The sequence below is a fragment of the Manacus candei genome, unplaced genomic scaffold (genome assembly GCF_025592945.1).
Source record: "Manacus candei isolate 608988 ecotype Guabito, Panama unplaced genomic scaffold, ASM2559294v1 h1tg000026l, whole genome shotgun sequence".
NCBI lineage: Eukaryota > Metazoa > Chordata > Aves > Passeriformes > Pipridae > Manacus > Manacus candei.
The window spans coordinates 6,231,949-6,250,570 of record NW_026138074.1 but is presented as its reverse complement, the minus strand read 5'-3'; the positions used below and the strand labels follow the sequence as shown (position 1 = coordinate 6,250,570).

Below are 18,622 nucleotides of genomic sequence, written 5' to 3'. Positions count from 1 at the left end.
AATTCTTCCTCTGTTAAAGAACTTAATATCTTCACCTTCTACTACGTTTTTAACTCCCTAACTCTGTCCACATCCCTGCTGAGTCACCTCAGCTGATGTTAATTTAGATTTTTATGGCATAGAGTGCTTTCTCTTCCCATCCAGCAGGATGGATTTCCAAGTTAAAAAGAATAACTCTTCCCCCCCTCAAATATTTTTGTTCTACATTCAAAGAACTGCAGCATAAGTAATGAAGTGGAGCCTAAAGCATCTGTGACTGAGGAATCGGGGCAACAAAAAAAAAGATGGAGAAAAGATTGAGAAAAAGAAAGTATTTGTGCTGGGAAGACAGGGGGTTAGGTGGGGACAGGAATGAAGAGGAGACAAAACGGATGAAGGATTACAGAGTAAAAACGATTTGGGAATAGGATGTTGGGAGAGGTGAATAGGGTAGAACAATAGGAAAGAGCGTTTGCTGAATGTGAAAAGAAATCATTATAAAGTTTCCACCATCTCCTAATAAAAATACAGTAGCCTTGAGTCCTTGTGCTTTATTAAAAACTCCAGCTGGAATACATAAAAGAAGGCAGGCAAATTATTCTCAAACCAGATAACTTTTAGATGAAGGAGAATGTAGAGATTTGATGAGATTTTTTGAAGGCAAAAGATATTTGACAAAAAAGACTGAAGAAAAGATGCACCAAAGAGGGGAGGAAGGAAAAGGAAAAAAAAAAATGGTAGAGGAAAAAAAAGAGGGAAGATTTGACCTGTAATTAGCATTTGTCTGTTTGCAGGAAATAAATGATCTCTTACCCAAAGAATTTTTCTGGTACAGGAAAGTGTCAGTCCTAACTCACTTTTTGTTAGATGTCACCCTCCCTTTTGTTCTGGCAAGTGGACAAGTACAGATTAGGAGGTTAAACATTTCTACACTGTGCTCTGTTCAGAATGGGTTTGGTACTGTTTAATGGACAATGAGCTATACTACAGTTGACAAAATAGAGATTTCCTGAACCAAATATATTCAGTTCAATACATTTTCTTTGGTTATGATGGACAGTAATCTAGTGTGACATAAGGTTTGATTTTGCATGGCAGGTTGCATTGGTTCTGTGGTAAATGGAAACTGTCCATTACAAAAAAATGCCATTATTCCTATAAAAGAGTGAACTGATTTGAAAAATGGAGAATTGGTTCAAGTCCGCAGCTTACCTGCATGTGGAACTTTTTATCCAGCTCTCAGTACTGTACTTCTCCATTTGCTATGCATTTTCTCCCTATCTGGGTGAGGCAGAATTTGAGAGCCGGAAATTCCCCCTCTGTTGGGAATCATTGCGCATAGTCTTTTGATTCCATGTTTAGTGGACACTTATAATTTTTCTTGTAATGCTTTCAGGGAAGCTTTACATGTTGATAAGAAGGCACTAGAGGTCATAGTATATGTTTTTATGTTCTTTTCACTTGAGTTCCCGTTTGCGTTTAGGTGAGAAGGAGAAGAATAGCATTTTGTTATGCCTGAAGATTACAGATTCTCGTAACCTGTGATCTTTATTTATAAATACTTTGGACTGAATAGATTCTGAATTACTGTAGGGCTTACTGGGGCAAGCTAAATTGCAGATTGCTTTTCCCAGTCATCAATTTCAATTAAAAACAAACAACAACAATAAAAACAACAACAATAAACAACAACAACAATTTTTTCAATAAAAAAACAACAACAATCATTCCCTAGAGAATGATTTAAATAATGGTATTTCATTTGTATAATTCCTAAATAATATTTTCCTACATGGGTAAAGAAAAAAGATAATTTTTGCTTAAGGTATTTTTGAAAACGTGTTAGAGACATTTTTTAGACTTTGATTTTTCTTTTTTTTGAGGGGGACCAAGAAGGTAAATTTTTATTGCAGTTGGGTCAAGGCAGAATTTTAATGGAAAAATTAAATTAAAAAATCAAATTTGAACCAAACTGAAAAAAAGGGTCATATTTTGAGATTTCATCAAAACAATAAAATTTGCAGTAATTGTAATGAAAAATTATTTTTACAAACACTTTTGAATGAAGTTTTGGACTAAATTGCTAGGGTAGTGCCATAATTGTAATGCATTTTAGAAGGGGGTCTACTAGGAGACGAAATAGAAATTATTAGCAAAGGCTCCTTCAGGACTTATTTACAGCCAGCATTCGATAAAGTATTATTTAGTGGGCTAAGAAGCCTGCCAGATATGAAAGAGACAAGAAGAAATGTGTCTTGGCATGCTGGGGAATATATAAGTATAGAGAAAGCAGAATGTATTATATCTGATAGTGATGGAATGTTGCCTGAGATGACCCTCCATTCCTGCCTATTGTTAACTTTTTCCCATGCTAAAGAAATGCCACAGCCTGTGAACTCGCTAATAGCAGCTGTCTGGACAGTGGAAGAAGAAGCTGTTTACATACATTATTAGAGGTTTCTGATGAATTGTTCTGGTACTCTACCAAAATTGAGGTTCCCCTGTGGCACTGTAAAAACATAGAGATTGTTCTCACCATAAAGAGTTCCAGTCAACGCTCGTGAGGCAGAGGCAGAAGGGAGGGAGCAGGAGAAGTGGTCTGTCCAAGGTTATGGCGTAGGTCAGGGGCAGTACCAGTAGGAAAACTGGACCCAGAAGTCTAGTTTTTCTGGGTTTATGTAAATAGGGGCATTTACCAGTGTAATCACTCCCCGGTAAGAATGCCCACATGTAGCATTACGTGGATGTAACTCTAGCTGTCGAGGATGCTGGTGTAACTACATTAGTAAACTTTCCCAGGCAGATGAGTCCCTGCTCTTGGGCTTTAAGCATGAAAGCCCAGTTGCAAGGAGACCTTCTGCCAAGAAGCGTTGCTGGAAATTTAGCAAGAGGAAGGAAAGAAAAAGCAAAACAAAACAGCCCTCACTTCAATTAGAGGAAAAGATAATTCCTTTCAAGTTGAGAGGCTCGACTCCTGCTGGCCTTTGTTCTTAAGCTTACCCTTGCTGTAATTTCGTGGAGTAACTTGAATAATGCCAGTTTGTTCTGTGATTACCCTCAGCTGGAGCACAAAATTAATATCTCACTAAGTAATTCAGTACATGATGGGTGAACATTTAGTCAAACATGCCCATGCCCTAAAAAGCTAGGATATTCCATGTTTGCTGGAACTCTCTCAGTGACAATTAATCGACTGTGTTTGTATGTGTTTATGAGCCTCAGTAAACAGGCAGCATATTTACGTCTCCCCATTACCTTGAGAAATAAACTTCCTTAAGAAAAAAAATCTCATGTTCCCTGATTACAATCTGATTTTAAGTAAACAGAGGGGTGGAGAAAGTGACTAGTAAGCAGGACTTTGGGGGGGAAGGTGGGAGGTGAAGAATTTTCTCCCTCTGAATCATACCACATCTAATGCTGGTAGTATTAAGTTAATGGGAGAAACGGCCTTGGCTAGTCCTCCTACTGTTTGGGGGTTTGTTTGCCCTTTTTATCCTGGGAGTTCAGAATCGAGACCAGATGTAATATTTACAGACTTGTGATGTGGAGTTGCTATAGAAAATATCACCTTTGAAAGGCATGTTTTCTAACTCGTGCACAATCCTGGTATTTTCTGAAAGCCCTAAACTATTGACGTGTGATCCTATGATATGCTACAGCTGTCCTGTGTCTCTCTCCTGTTTCATCACATTGCATTTCTCTGCCATAGCACTATTTTCTCTCCCCATGAATCTCCTCCAGAACTGAAAGTCTTATTCCCCATTGGTCATATTTGCTTTAGCTTTTACCCTGCAATGAGGGTTTGTGAGGCGAGAGGAACCCACCGTTCTTTGTGACAACTGGGGCATTGCCATTGACTGGTCATGTTACTTAATCCTTTCCTGAATCACAAGATTAATTAACCCTTGCAAAGGGTTCTGAGATGCAAAGTAGACAGAACTCTAAGGTAATGTTATTTACTTTGGTTTTATCCATTAACATCTGCTGAAAGAGGACATTAATGCATAATTTCACTCTATCTGTTCAACTGACTGCTAGTTTCATTTGCTTGTGCATGTGAGGGATTATATCAGATGGAAAACAAACAATTTAGTATCAGTGAATGTTCACTCTTGTTCACTTTTTTTCCTAAAATTTTTCAGTCTGCTGCTGTCTGAAGATTTCCTTTAGGATTGGGTCTTTTACATTATGTAAAAGTAGACCAATGGAAATACCTGAGCCATAGTATTAAAACAGAAGATAATAAAGGGCAAAAAAATGAAATATAATGGTAGCTGGCAAGCCTTTGCTGTTTTCCCAATTCTTATAAATTTACTCTTTCAGATTTACTTTATGCCATCTGCAGCTCTGCCTAATTCTAGACTTTGTGGTGTTACGATGGTTACTGCTGAAGGTTGGAGAGCAAACCTGGCTGTTTTTTCATGCAGGCAGAGGGGGTGTGCACGTGTGGGGAAAGCCACCTTCAGTGGTGTTTGTTCTCTCCTGAGAGATAGACATCTGATAATGGTGGCACTCCCCAACTCAGAGAGATTCTGTCAATGCCAGACACTTAATGCTGTCATTGTTAAGCTAAGTATTTCGTATCTCTGTGTCTTTTCCCCCCCACTCCCTCCATAGTTATCGTATGCTTTACTGATGGTTACACTGGGATGCACTTAGAAATTCAGTTAGCTATCCTTAGGTAAATCAGCTTGATAAATGAACTATTAAATAGTAAAATTCTGTGCTCATCAATACAGTTTTAAGGTAGCTGAACTGAAGGTGCTGACAGATCTAGAATTAAAATCAGTACTCTTCTTGTAACCCGTTGTAAACAAGCTGTCAAGTATCACTATGGTCTCCTTTGAAATAGCTTTAATGAGTAAATAGAATAAAATTAGAGAGACGAGGTTAAAAACATAAGCCCAAGGCAATAGTTGTTATTTTTTTCTTTAACCTAATATATTGCTTTAAGTGGTGGTATCTGTATTTCCTTAGTCATGACTTCGACAATTTTGACATAATTTTGTCAGAAGTTAAAGTGGATTGTTGCTTTTCAAGAGCAAGGAGATAGAAAATGTTTGAATTGCTACCTGATTCTGATATCTATAATTTTAGAAGGTTTTAATAGGATAGGTAAAAAGCTTATTAAAAAAAAAAAGTGTTAGTAGAATCGTATGTTAGCAAATAAAAGCCCCTGAATTACATTTTTTCACTGAATGTCTGCTTTTTTCTTTTAACTCACCTTTTGTGAATGAAAAAATCTGCATTTTATGAAAGGCAAAAATACATCCAAACATATGTAATTTCTGTACTTCAGGCTGTCATGAGAAGGATTCTTTTTTTTTTTTTTTTTTTTTTTTTTTTTTTTTTTTGTCAGTTAACTCCAGGTTTCTTATGCACAGCTTTGGTTGTTGCTGAGTTAATATCCTTTGGTGCCTGCCTTCAAATGTACTTGGCTGTCTGGTTTACAGATGATGTGTTACCATTTATTTTGTTTCATTTCTAAACTTCCCACTGAAGAGATTGTTATTGCTCACCTGGCTTGTGAATCTCCCCTCAGGTCAGCGATACCAGTCGTGCCAGTGCCTTTCCAAATGCACTGGGACATGGCTTACTCCCGGGTTCCCAGGAGTGGACCTGGCTGGGGCTTGATAACGAGCCTGCCATAGGAAGGAAAAAAAGTTGTGAAGTTTTCTCGCTGTTGCTCACTGGGATCGAACAGCTTGTCTTTTCTTTTGAGGAACATTTATACTTAACACTTGGTAGGCAAACTGCTATTTCAGTTTGCAAGTGGATTCAGTTATTCAAATGCACAGGCCAGAAAATGAAGGGGATTCTATTTAAACAGTGTGCTCCCGAGTCACAGATGATCTTTTTGATGTCTGTATTTTGCAAATGGAAATTTTCCATTTTCCAGCACTAGCATTTTTTCAGAGGCTGTATGCTATCTGAATCTGCTTTTGTGGCTGTTCATTTGCATTTTTGCTATGCTATATTGCCTCCTGTCTTCTCCCCTTGGCCCCCCACTCTTTTATATTGAATTCCTATTTTTGCTGCCTCCACTCTATCTTGCATCTCTGAAGACTCAATCATGCAAGATGCTGAGCACTCAGAGCAAACAGCAGAGGCTGCTCAGCACCTGGTCAGGATTACAGGTGAAAAGTGAAATCCAAACCGTCTTCATATTTAAGATTTTTGCTGAGAGCGAGCAGGAGAAGGGTGGAGCTGTTACCCACATAGATAATAGTCTGCTGCCTTCTGTAGTTCTCCACCTTTTCTTAGCTGTGAGAACTACTGGAGCTACTGGCCAGTGCATCTGATGGGGGAGTGTGTGGAAATTTTGAGTTGAAATTTTATGGCATCATTTGAAATACTCACAGTCGTCAGATGACATAGCCAAATCAGTCCTTCCTGGTCAGAATGCACAGTTTTACACTTCCTTATTATTTATCTTTTATTTCACCCTGTACACATAGGTTCTATCTTCTCCCAGTGGTTACATCCACATCTACAAGCAAACCGCTTAGCAAGAAAAACTGCGTTAATATCCTGAGGGAAAACTGAGAAGGTGAGGAGAGAAGCACAACAACTTAATTCTGGCAGTTGAAAGAACAATCTGAAAGTTGTCTCAGCTCAAAGTATCACGTATGGTCAAGTAATCACCATTCACTTCTGCAGATACCAATGCTCAAACAGTCTATTTCACCCTCAGGGAAAGTGTGTGTGGGGAGGGGTGGGGGTGGAGAAGAAAGCGTAAGCAAGAGTATCACTGGAGTATCATGCACTACGACCAGAGGCAGTATATTTAAAGCTGAGCAGTGATATAAACCGTGGAGCTGGGAGGCGGGGATTGCAGGCTTCTCCTCCCATTTCTTTTTTCTTAATTCACTTCTCAGAAGAGAAGATGAATGAATAAGAGGGACCCTCAGAAGAGGAACCACATGGTCCTGGCTTGGAATTCATTAGGAAATGAAAATACTCAATAGTTTACCCAACCAGACTTTTTTTGAATCTGTTTCAGCAGGTTTGGAAGCTGGGGTGATGGTAGTTCTCCACAGAGCTCATCTGGATGTGCAAGAACCTGGTTAATGCCTGTACAGTGCTCTGGGAACAGAGCACTTGTTTTGCAAAGTTTTTCTCCTGCAACAGGGGCCAAATAACTGTGCAAGCACAGCACCAGTATGGCACAGGACTGGTACCTAACTACCAATGATTATTAATGCCTGGTGATGAAAGCACAGTGTATAGGCAGTATTTTGAGTATGTGTATGGCTTCCCGTACTGCTTATTTCCTTCAGCTGCTTTCTTTTGCTCATGGACTAACTGGCTATGGGACAGTTATAGGAACCCATAACAAAACCCTCTGCTTCTGAGAACAGCAAACTGCCAGAGTAAAGCGTGATATTTCCATGTTCCTGTCATGTGCAAGCACGTGCCCACAAACCAAAACACAGCTGGCAAGTCTAATTTTAGCTCTATCAGCCTTGAGAAGTGTCCCTTTAAAGAAATCCTTTTTATAATTTTTTTTAAAGCAATTTGGTTGATAATACAGCAGCTGACAATCCTGCTGCAATACTATGGGTGATTTAAATAAAAACAAAAAGAAACTGCTGCCCCACGTTTTTTTCCCCCCAAAACTTATAAATAGGCAAAGCCACTGTAGAAAGGCCCAGGAATCTGATGACATGTTAAAGAAATAAGTTATTTTAAAAAAGGAGAAACGCTGGGATTTGTGTGCAAGAGGAAACATTTTGTTATTCATGCACTTTTCCTCTGGTGATTTATAGTCCTGTTGCAAGACAGACTCTTCCTTCGAGCCTTTTGGAGGATAAATATTTGGGATCGCAGTGCTGACACAGGTCCTGCACGCCTGGGATCTGTGGCAGGTGTGAGGCTCCCGGCCGGGCGCGGGGGCCACACCTGGCCCTCACCTGGGCTCGGGCGGCGGCGGCAGCGGCTGCGGGCTGGGGAGCCCGGCCCTTCTCGGGGGAGACGGAGCCGCGGGTAACTTTTGTGGCACCGCCGTATTTTCACGCGTCTCGGTGAAGGCACCCGCACGCCAGACCGGGCGAGTTTCCTCTTTACCCTCTTCCTCCATTTTGTTCCAACTTTAAATAAACCAAGTCTTATATAAGCGGTCTAACAAAGTATGTATTTAATATGTCTGGCCCGGGGTCGCCTCTCCGCGAAGTGCCGGACGACGGTACTGAGTAGTTTTCTGAAGGGGGAGGACGACGACTTCCCTGCTCGGCGACCGGGCTCCGTGACCTTCCCCCCCCCCCCCCCCCGTCTGTTAAAACACAAATAAACTGTAAATAAATAAATAAACAAACAAACACAAACCCGCGTTGTGGGGCTGCTCTCCCCCCCCTTCCCCCGCCCCGCGGCGTTAGGATTCCCCGCGTCCCACGGCCGCTTCCCGGGGCTCCCCGCTCGGCGCGGGGCGGGGCGGGGCGGGGGCCGCGCGGGGCGCGGCGGGGGCGGGCGGGGGCGCGGGGGCGGCCGCGCGGCCTGCGCCGACCTCCCGGGGGAGCGGCGCGCCGAGGTCCCTCCCACCGGCGGCGCGGCGCGGAGGGGGTTTGAATGAAAGACAGGACGAGCCCCGAGCACCATGTCACTCCGTGAGGGAGGCAGCGGCAACTAGGCTGGGGAAGGCTCTTCCCTCCCCCCTCCCTTTTTTTTCTTTTCTTTTTTTTTTTCTTTATTTTTCTTTCTTTCTTTTCTTTTTTTTTTTTTTTTTTTTTTTTTTTTTTATTTTTTTTTTTATTTGGTTGGAAGGGGGGTGGGTGGAGAAGCGAGAGGAGAGGGGAGGGCTCGAGAGCGGAGCGAGCCGAGCCGAGGAGAGGACGAGGAGAGCAAGCGAGCGAGCGGCTCTGCGGAGGTTTGGAGTTGCACTGTCTTCCCGGCTCCTCTCGCAGGACGTTTCCCTCCCGAGCCGGGCAGCGGGCACCGCCGGAGGCACGCTGCTGCCAGCGGGGGAGGCGGGCTGCTCCGCCGCGGGCACCCGGGCACGGGGGCTTCCACCTACCCGCACGCACCCCTCTCACACATACACGCACATATATATGTTCGGGCGCGTTTTTGGCTGTGCTGGAAGTAGCGCGCGGTAGACGGCGAGGGAGTCTCGGCAGCCTCCTCTGTCGCCCGCGCTGTCAGGAATAGCGGCGTGAGAGGAAGAAAGGCCCTGGGGCACTACACCCTGCCAACGAGTTCCCCGCACCAGCCAGAAGGACTCCAGCTACATGGGCAAACGCCTGGACCAGCAGCCAATGTACCCCCAGTACACCTACTACTACCCCCACTATCTCCAAACCAAGGTAGGGACCGGCGGGGCCGGGCGCTTGGCGGGGGATGGAGAGCGGAGCCGCGCAAATTGCGGGCTCGTCTCTGCTCTTGGCGATTTTTCCGTCCCTTCCTCGGGTTCGGTGCACAGAGAGTCGAGCTGGTAGGCAGAAAGCGGGCGTGAGAGAGTCAGGAAGGTTACCGTCTGCTTTCTCCTTTATTTCTTTATTTATTTTAATTTTTTTTCCCCGGAGGCTGCTGGCGTCGGCTAATTCCTTTTATTGTTTGGGGAGAACAGTGCGGTTAACGCTATCGTAACAGCGGGCAGGTAGCGTGTTTATTATGACATGGGATAACGATTGCTCTGGACAGCATCAGACATGAAATACTTTTGGTGGCTTTTGCAGTGATCTCTACAGTTTATTCGCAGCTTAAAAGCATTTTGCTGTTAGAAAAGCTGTCTGTGACAACTCAAACTTTTAATCATCTGAAGAGGAGATGCTGTGGAGCTCGGAGGAGAGCTCGGAGCTAACCGACTGAAAATCTGACGGAGTTTGTTTCAGTGCCTTGCACTGCTTTTAATATTTCATTAAACATTGAGGATGATATGGCTGTACTCTGTTGCATTTAAAAGGTCTAGAAATAGAGGGTAACTACTTTTGGAGAGCGTATCCATCACGGACACTTCTGTTTTCTTTCTTCTTTTTTTTTTTTAATAATTTTTAAAATACCAGCAGACTGGAAAGCAGGCCTGCCTGTCCTACAGAGACTGAGTGAAGCCTATGCTACCTGGCGATGAGTTAGTTAATTAAAGCTTTATTTTTATAATGCCATTGTATAATAGTCAGCTCTCTGGAAAGATTTCCTGTGTGACCAAGGGACAGTAACAAAAGAAAGCCTTAAACTGAAAGTTTGCAAACCTTGATAGGACACTGTATTTGGAGGAGAAAAAAAAAGGAAAAAATACGCACTTTACAAGCCCGTTCACAAGGTGAAGTGTGGCCTCACAGCCACAGATTAACAGTTTCACTAAGTAAACGAACATCCTTTAGGAAGGAAAAACCAAGGCAGAGTGCACAAATGTGGTATGGCACTGCATACACATGTACACGTCGCAACTCTGTGGCAAATTTAACACACGGGGCATTTGACGTGTGTGTCTGTGTGTGGTGAAGTGACACAAGGGAGGTTGACTTGTCCAGACTTTTGGTTTAAAGCACGTTGATCTGGCTGCAGTTGCAAAAGGATAAGTTATATTTTGTTGTTTATAAAAATTACTTTCCCGTTAATGTTTATAGTCCGACTACTGTATTGTATAAATTAACTAATTGTAAAAACTGTGATTCAGGCTGGTTGGAGTTGTGATGACGCCAGAACCACTCAGTATGATTACAGCCTTGTAATTCATGGCAGGGTTACCTCTCATTCTTTGCTCTGCTGTTTCTTCCATTGCAATATGCAGATTTTTTTTTTTTTTTTGGTATACAATTCAGCCTTTTGTAATTTTGTATTTTGGAGTGATTTTTATAATTTCCCCCCTCTTCCTTTCAAGGTCAATCCAAATAGCTTTTTACCTTTGTGACCATTTAGTGTGTAATGTTGCTGTTGCAGCAGCAGCCCGTCACTAGCTTGACTGCGATATTGCCTATAGCTTTAACCGTTTGGGGGATTGGGGGATGCAGGCTGCTGCTATTCCTCAAAACCTGGCAAGCCAAGGACATGAAACAATTGATGGTGTTTTTTTGAAAGAACAATAGCCTCGAGTATTGGAGGAGAAATATTGGACATTCCATGCCTTTTACTCACGTAGCTTACATTTTGCCAGGGTCCTTTTTTTTTCATTTTTTTTTTTTTTCATTTTTAAAAACTTTTTAAAATAAGCTTTTTAGAAAATTACCCTTATATTTGAGCTTAAAATAGTAACAATAACTTTTCCGCACTATGACTTTTTTTAACCCAATGCTTTAAAAAAATGGATTAAATGCGTTTTTATTGCCAGTATATAAAATTATCAGCCCCGTGAAAAGTCATGTGCATCTGTCTTTGCACACTTTCACTATTACAATAAGGACAGGTAAAATTTCAAATGGTGATACATTTTATGTACCATTATTTTTTTGTATTTTCCTTGGCCTACAGTTAAGTGCATACATAAAACCTAAATAATAAACACATATACACGTGCATATATATATATAGGCACAAGTATTTCTCTTCTATAGCCTATAAGACTTTAAAGTAGTGCAGACAGGCAGCATCTGGATTTTGTTACCCTAAAGCTAGCCGTCAGCTTCTGGGACATTTTAAAGCAGTTAGATCCATTGTATGTCTAAAGCTAATAGTTGGGTAATCACATAATGTTGTGGAGGAGAGCTATATCTTTTATCATGCCTATTGGAGCAACACATATTGATAAACCTTTGTATGATTCCAGCCAGCCTGAGAACTTCAGCTTTTTATTTTCCAAAAACTGCTCTTTGTACCAAGCATGACAGGACTCAGCTCTACAGAAAGAATGTGTTTTTATGCTCATAGTCATGCATGCTGGGGGGGGGGAGGGGGAGAGGTTTGCATTCATTTGTAATTAAGAAAGAAATTCTAGGCTTTCTTATGGCATTTCTGTACAGCTTGTGAAATGCAGAGTGACAGCATGTTCAACAGGCAAAGTTGGGAAATTCATGTTCCCCAGCGTGTTTGGGTGAAGTGCAGCTTTTTCTTTGCTTGTTTGGTGAAGTTGTCTCGGTTCTTCGTTGGGAAGTACCACGTTACTGTACATCACGTCCTTCTCGCAGGGGAGCACGGAGCTGCGCAGGACTTCAGTCTACAGTCCGTGTTTGTGTCTTCTAACATGGCTAGCACGTTGTTGTGCAGAAATGGTGTAAATGAATAGTTATATGGGTAATGGGATTATAAATAGAAAAAATGGATTCCATATGTTTGTCCGATTGCTTTAACTTTTTAGTGTTTTGTGGCCTTTTGTGGAACATGAAGCACGCGCTCATTCGATTTACTTGTGTTCCTTCGTTATCAAGTGCCACCACTGAAGCTAAAACTTTAATTTCAGATTTAGGAAAAGCCGTTGTCATCCAGGAAAGAAAAGGGGGGATGGGAGAAGGGTATCAATTCTTAAGAGACAATTGCAAGGAATTTACTATGTCTCTTAAGCACAAGCACTGAGTGTGAGGAAAGACATAACCTTATTTTTCTCATTTTGATGTAACACTGTCTGACAACTTCAGTTTGAAAGTACAGTGTTGGAACTTCTTTAGGCAGATCCTAAGAATAGGGTCCAGTTGTCCTAGGAGTTTATTTCAGAATAAGTGTTTTGGGTTACTGTTGTAGACGAAGTATAGTCTTTTTTTTTTGTTGCAAAGAATATTGCATGGAGGTGGTTCGGGTCATGTGTATCTGATGAGAATCTGTAGTAGTTTATTTGATTTTGAAACATTAAGTGAATTTCCTTAGTTGCATCCTTGCTGATGGTGTAACTACTCAAACAATTGGTTTACAGGAGTATGTTGCAAATTGTGACATATAAAATGATAATGATGCCAAATATTGCATTGTGGTCTGAATTTTTCTTTTGTTACTTGCTTGCCCAAGTGAATTTTTTCCTCTTTACCATTTTGCACACAAAAAACAAAAATAAGCACTGTGAAATACCATGTAAGGATGTGAAAAAGGGAGGGAAAATATTAATCTCACTGAATAGAGTTGAAACAGTCTCCTTAATTTAGTAGATGATGTGTTTTATCTTTGTCCTCTGCAGCTTATGATTAGAACTATTTTTGGGGTCATATTGAAAAGAAACCTGAATCACTTGGGTAGAAAGAAGGAGGTGCCACAGTTACCTGTTGACAGGAATTGTTTTACGATCGCTGTACTTGCACTTGGGGTAAAAATATGCCAGTTAAGCAGCTATTTCCGTGCGGTTTGCTTTCATGCATTCTCCAGATATTTCCTACTTATTAGTCATGGTTTGGGTCTGGTAGTTTAACTCTCATGGTGTTGACTCTGTAATGCAGTCAGGTGGCTGAAACACCTCAAATGAGAGGCAGTGTTTACTGTACTCATCTCTGTATGTCTGATGCACGTGTGAACACATGCAAAAGGAAGAAGTGTTATTTCCCAACACCTGCCTGAATAAAACCTTGTCTCTGAGGATGTGAAAGGTGTGCAGACTAGTCCATAGGCAAGAGCAGCTTAATGAGCATGTTCCTGAAATGACAGATATATACCCCAGCTGAGGACAAAACAATTGGGAAATTCAAACAGGTGTACTCAGAAGAGTTGAGGCTTGATATAGTAATCTTATGTGTACGCATTTGGGTGTGTGTTATGTTTCCTTTTTGCCATTTTTAGGGCATCCTTTTGCACAACTGAATTGGGGACCTCTTTCAGTTATGTGCCGTGAGCATACCTCCCTGCTTGCTCCATCAACCTCTTTTAGAAAGCATGTATTTGGAATCAGCACAAAGCTCTTGCGTCTCTTCACCTTGTACCTACCAATTCCATGCTCTTTTGTCACTCATGTTTCTGTTTAGTGACTTTACGGCGTTCCCCACTCTTGGCCATCTGGCCATGCAGAAGGCCCTGAAGAAAGCGTTCCAGATACGGAGATGCCTGACAGGGCTTCTCTGGCTAGTAGTGTTCAAATTGTGCTTGGTGCCTGGTGTGAAGCAGGGGTCAGGTGTAAGGAGTAATTCATCAACCACACACTGATTTCAGGCTGCATTTCCAACCATCTGCAGCTTGGATCACTGCCAGAGCTCAAAAGTCTAGCTGGAGCCCATGTGATCATGCCAAAGTAAAGGCAAACACTTGCACATAGAGAAATGCATTTCTAGGAATGAAGATTGTTCGCACTTAGCCCCTGTTTGATTCAGTATGTCGCAGCATGTTTTAAATGCCTACAAGAGCTGCCTGATAGAAATATGAATTCATTTAAATGCCATTTAAAAATATTTAAGCCTGGCTATAATTTTGATAATAATATTAATATCTAACTCTAGTATTTGCCGGTTGGTTTAAACAATAAGGAAGATAAAAGTTACGTTCCTCTGAAAAATAAAGAAATATATGAACTGATTTGCTTTCCGTTTATCTTTACATGCCTGGATAAAAATACTTTTGTTGTTGTAAGAGACATGTTGATATGTATTAAAATGGCATTGATTTTCTTGGTTGATCTTCCTTTCATGTGTTGCCTCGATGCAAACCTGTTTAAATTAAAAACAAACAACATAAAAACCCCTAAACCAACACTCACAACCTTCCCCAAAAACCCCAAACAAAACAAACCTCAACAACCAAACAAAAAACCCAGACCAAGCCTGTGGAAAAGGAAAATTCAAATTTTGGTTCCTTCAAACATGTATGTATTATGATATTCTGTGGATATTTATTTTACAAGCAGGTATTTTATTTCCATAACACAAGATGGAAGTTGCGAGCATTTGCCAGATTAGGCTACAAAGACCTTGCTGTGGCAAGTGCTCTGTGTTAATACTTATAATTTAGAATGCCTTATACAAGATGCCCTTTCAAAATAAAGTTCAGTGCTCCAGAAATGGACTGGTTTGGTTTTTAATGCACGAGGGCCTTTCAAAACAAACAAGATGGTATATTCACATTTTAATTCAAGTATCTTGGTAAAAATCATCAGACTGTTGGTTCTTAAATTTCCATGAATTATAAAACAGATAAGAAAATATGCATTCCAAGCAGAATGTCTGAGTTCATTTCAGGTCTTGCTACGAGTAGCCTGGATAGTGTTCCCTTTGCATATAATTGCAAGCAGGGTTTTCTAATTTTTTGTTTGTTTGTTTGTTTTGTTTTGTTGAGGGGAAGTGGGTTTGTCACTATCTGTACTCCAGGCAGGGACTCTGAGTTGGCTTGCAAACAACCCCATTCTGGGTTGTCCAGGAGGAGAAGCAGATTTTTGTAAAAAACAAATGGTCTGGTTTTATTAATTACTTTTTTTTTCTTGAAGAAAAGTCTTTTAATGCTAGAAATTTTATGTAGAGGAAAATAGTTGATGTGTCTCCAGAACTTACTTCCAGTGCTGCATTAAAATTGTGTTTTGTAACAGTCTCATCAGCTACAGCTGTATGTGATTAAATAGTGTAATATCAAAAGCATGTGTGAATAAGAGCTTTTATGATATAGTTGTTCCATACCAAAGACTGCAGATGGGCAGAGAAGGGAGACAGAGAACAGCGATTTACTCAGATATTGTCAGAGCCTATAGTGCGAGTGTTTGTGTAGTGATGTTTTGCAATTGCTTTCCCACTCATATGGGCGAGATTGAGTGACAGAGGAAAGTTTAGAAGTAAACACTTTTACACAGAAAGCTACACTAAACGTGCAGGGTATCAGCCTGAGAATGGTGGCTACCGGTGCAGAACGATGTACCAATATTTTCTGTGGCAGATTAACAGTAATATTACAGAATAGAAGTTATAGAGAGAAGGATCTATTCTGCTTTCATTGAAAAATCAATGAAAAAGATTCATTGATTCAACAAGACAGAATCAGGCCCATGAAGCACATACTGTTCACCATGGCAAAACCAGGACAGCTGAACAACGTGCAGGTTTAAAAAAAAAATAAAAAATATATGCAGTCACAAGAGAAATAAGAACAGTCTATCAAAATAATTCTACATTGTGCAAATGTATGAGGACATACCTCATTTGATACTTAACAGCATTTTGTGTTTTCTGTGGCTATAATTTCTATTTAACATTATTTATCCTGATTTATAATTTTAGAGAACGAGCAACCTAAACCAGATACTCTGTCTTTCTGTCTTGCTCTCTGCCACAATTGAGATATGATTTATACAAAGTGGAAGTCTAATTGCCATAGGAGATGTCTCACATGGAACCCAGTGCCTATAATGAAGATTAACAATTTCTGTAGGAGACTAAGTGCTGTTAATCCACAAAAAGTATTGTAGAGCTGGGTTTGCTTTTATTTATACAATTCTTAAGATAAAAATACTGTGTAGTCTCTTTTTGAAATTTGAAGCAAGTCAGTTTCCTGTGTAAGTTTTTTTCTGAGGATACAGTGTTTCTAAATGGAGAAGTGAAGCAAAGGTTGCTCGTCCTATCTGTAGCTGGAGATAGGAAGCTCCTGTTGAATTCCTCAGTCGTGCTGTCTTTTATATTTTGTTAGTTTACATCAAAGTCTAATCTCTTCTCCTAGAAGTTTTTATTAGCTGAAAGACTTCAGATCTGACGTTGTCAAATAAGAGAAAAAAGATTATTTTTCTTGCTTTTTGGATTGAAAGACTTTTTTTTCTTTCTTTCCTTTTTTCTTTGTTTCTTTCTTTCTTGTCTTGTTTTTGTGCTTGCTTGTATACAACTGTGGTGGAAATAAATTCTCTCTCTACTTATTTGTTGTAAAGTCAACTTCAGTATCAAATATGGTTGTTTATTAAAAAGTAAGTATTTACATATTTAAAGTGCTTCATTTGTGGTATATTTATGCAGATGAAATTGTTTGGACAGATTTTCTATGAGGGTTCCTCTGTTAATTGTATTGACTTAATTCAGATGCAAATGAATGAAATAAACCACCTGACTTACATAGATCATAGTAGAAGCCAGAAGGTTGAACGTTTACAATGTAAAGCACTCTGATATTTTGTTCCTCATTGGTGTCTTCATGACACACGTTTTATGGTCATGTACCATGTGACTGATGATGATTTATGGGCTGTCATGTTGTGGAAGTGATGTCACTCCTGTGTGATTCAAATTTATTCAAGAAGAGAAGTTCTTGAACAGATTTGTATTCTCCCCTCCCCAAGTATAAATCAAGCAGCAGTTTGTTTTTATTCTGTGAGTTTACATTAATCGACTAAATCCTGAAACTGCACTTAAATACTCTGCTGCAGAACGTGGTAGAGTAGAATGAGAGAATCTTACTGGTGGACCAACATGATGTTGTTTTATTTAACTGATTGCTCATTTGGCTTCTGTCCCACTCCCTTCCCCACCCACTTTCACAGCCCTTCCTCTGCCCAGCTATATTTAGAGGCCAGCTAGGCTGAGCCATTCAAAGTTCAGTATCGACGCTGCACAGGAGCCTGACCTTTCCGCCTCATGCCAATGCGAGATGGCAGGACTAGATCAACCAACAAGTCCTGTGTGTCTTGCCTGTGAGAAACTCTCTGGTCATTTGGAATAACATGTGATGCAATCTGGTTGCCTTCCTGGTTGAGAAGCTGGCAATGCTCGTCTCAGGGTTATGGGAGGGTGAGAGGCAGACTGAAGATGCAGTAGGTAGGGCAGAAGGCTATTACGGATGCACAGTCCCAGAGCTGGCAAAACCTTGAGGTGATGCATTGGTGAGATAAAGGGACATTAGGGAACTTCAGATGGAGGCATTTCACCAGATAAGGAGATAAGGAGCCTGGTGTACCGCTACATCACAAAAGGTTTTTAAAGCTAGGTATCCATAGTTACAGCAGGAGAGTGAAAAATCTAGATTTCAGGGACTCACCTGGTGTAATGTCCTCCTTCCCTTTAAAGAAGAAAGTATTTGCCAGTTCTTAAAGCTGGAATGATGTGCCTGTGTGAATTCCCCGGTGCTCGCTCAGAGAGCTGCCTGTTTAAAGTTTGCTCTATTTTTCTCTCTTGTTCTAATTTTTCCAGCTGTGGAAAAAAAAAATGGCATTGCAATTCTTAGCCATATAAGGGACTTGTTAGTTTCTTTATGTGGTTGGGAATTGTTTCTCCTTTTGGTCTTCAAAGGCTGTTGCGGCTGAATATACTTTAAAGGAAAGGAACTACTTGCTTAGACAAAGGCTGCAATCCTTATTTCTTCTCTTTCTCACTTCTCTCTGACCTTTTATTGGGGGACATGCATATAAATAAATTCTGCTTTTTGGTGTTGTGCAAGTTGATGGATGCTCTTACAAAGAGAGAAGCATAATGGGAAATGCAGTCTTCATTTCTGTTCTCTCATTTTATAGTGATGAATTTAGTTTGGTGCCAGTTAGTAAGTACATGACCTTTTCCCTACATCTTTTGATTCACGACAGGGAGTGTCAAAGCCGCGTTAGTGATCTCTAATTTCAGCTTTTAACAAACTATGAAATATTAAAAATGAATTAGGTCACTTGGAGCTCGGCTAATATATCTGTGATGCAGGGTGGTGATTTCATATTAATGAAGCATAACACACAGCTTAAAATATAAAATTCAGATTTTGTGAACACAAACAACAGGAATATATCACTTGTAAGTCAGGATATTTTTATCTTGAGAATATTATCTTTTAAAGACAAAGCAAACAGGATATTTTGCAAAGATGGCGTTATCAGCCTCATTCGTTTAGTGTTCATTCCAGAAAGTCGTATCAGCCTCTC

The 18,622-nt window shown here is 40.6% G+C and overlaps 1 protein-coding gene across 7 annotated transcripts in view; it reads left to right on the top strand.

Moving 5' to 3' along the window:
* RBMS3 (RNA binding motif single stranded interacting protein 3) overlaps nt 1-18,622 on the top strand; it is a 765,077-nt gene that overhangs the window by 312,822 nt on the left and 433,633 nt on the right. The window contains exon 1 of one of the 7 annotated variants that reach the window (XM_051789019.1): nt 8,574-9,278. The exons of 5 other annotated variants lie outside the window; for them this stretch is intronic. In XM_051789019.1, the coding sequence (XP_051644979.1) occupies nt 9,204-9,278 (75 nt within the window). In that variant the 5' untranslated portion in view covers nt 8,574-9,203. Of the gene's footprint in view, nt 1-8,573; nt 9,279-18,622 lie in introns of those variants that run through there. One more of the 7 variants, XM_051789017.1, reaches the window with a different exon arrangement.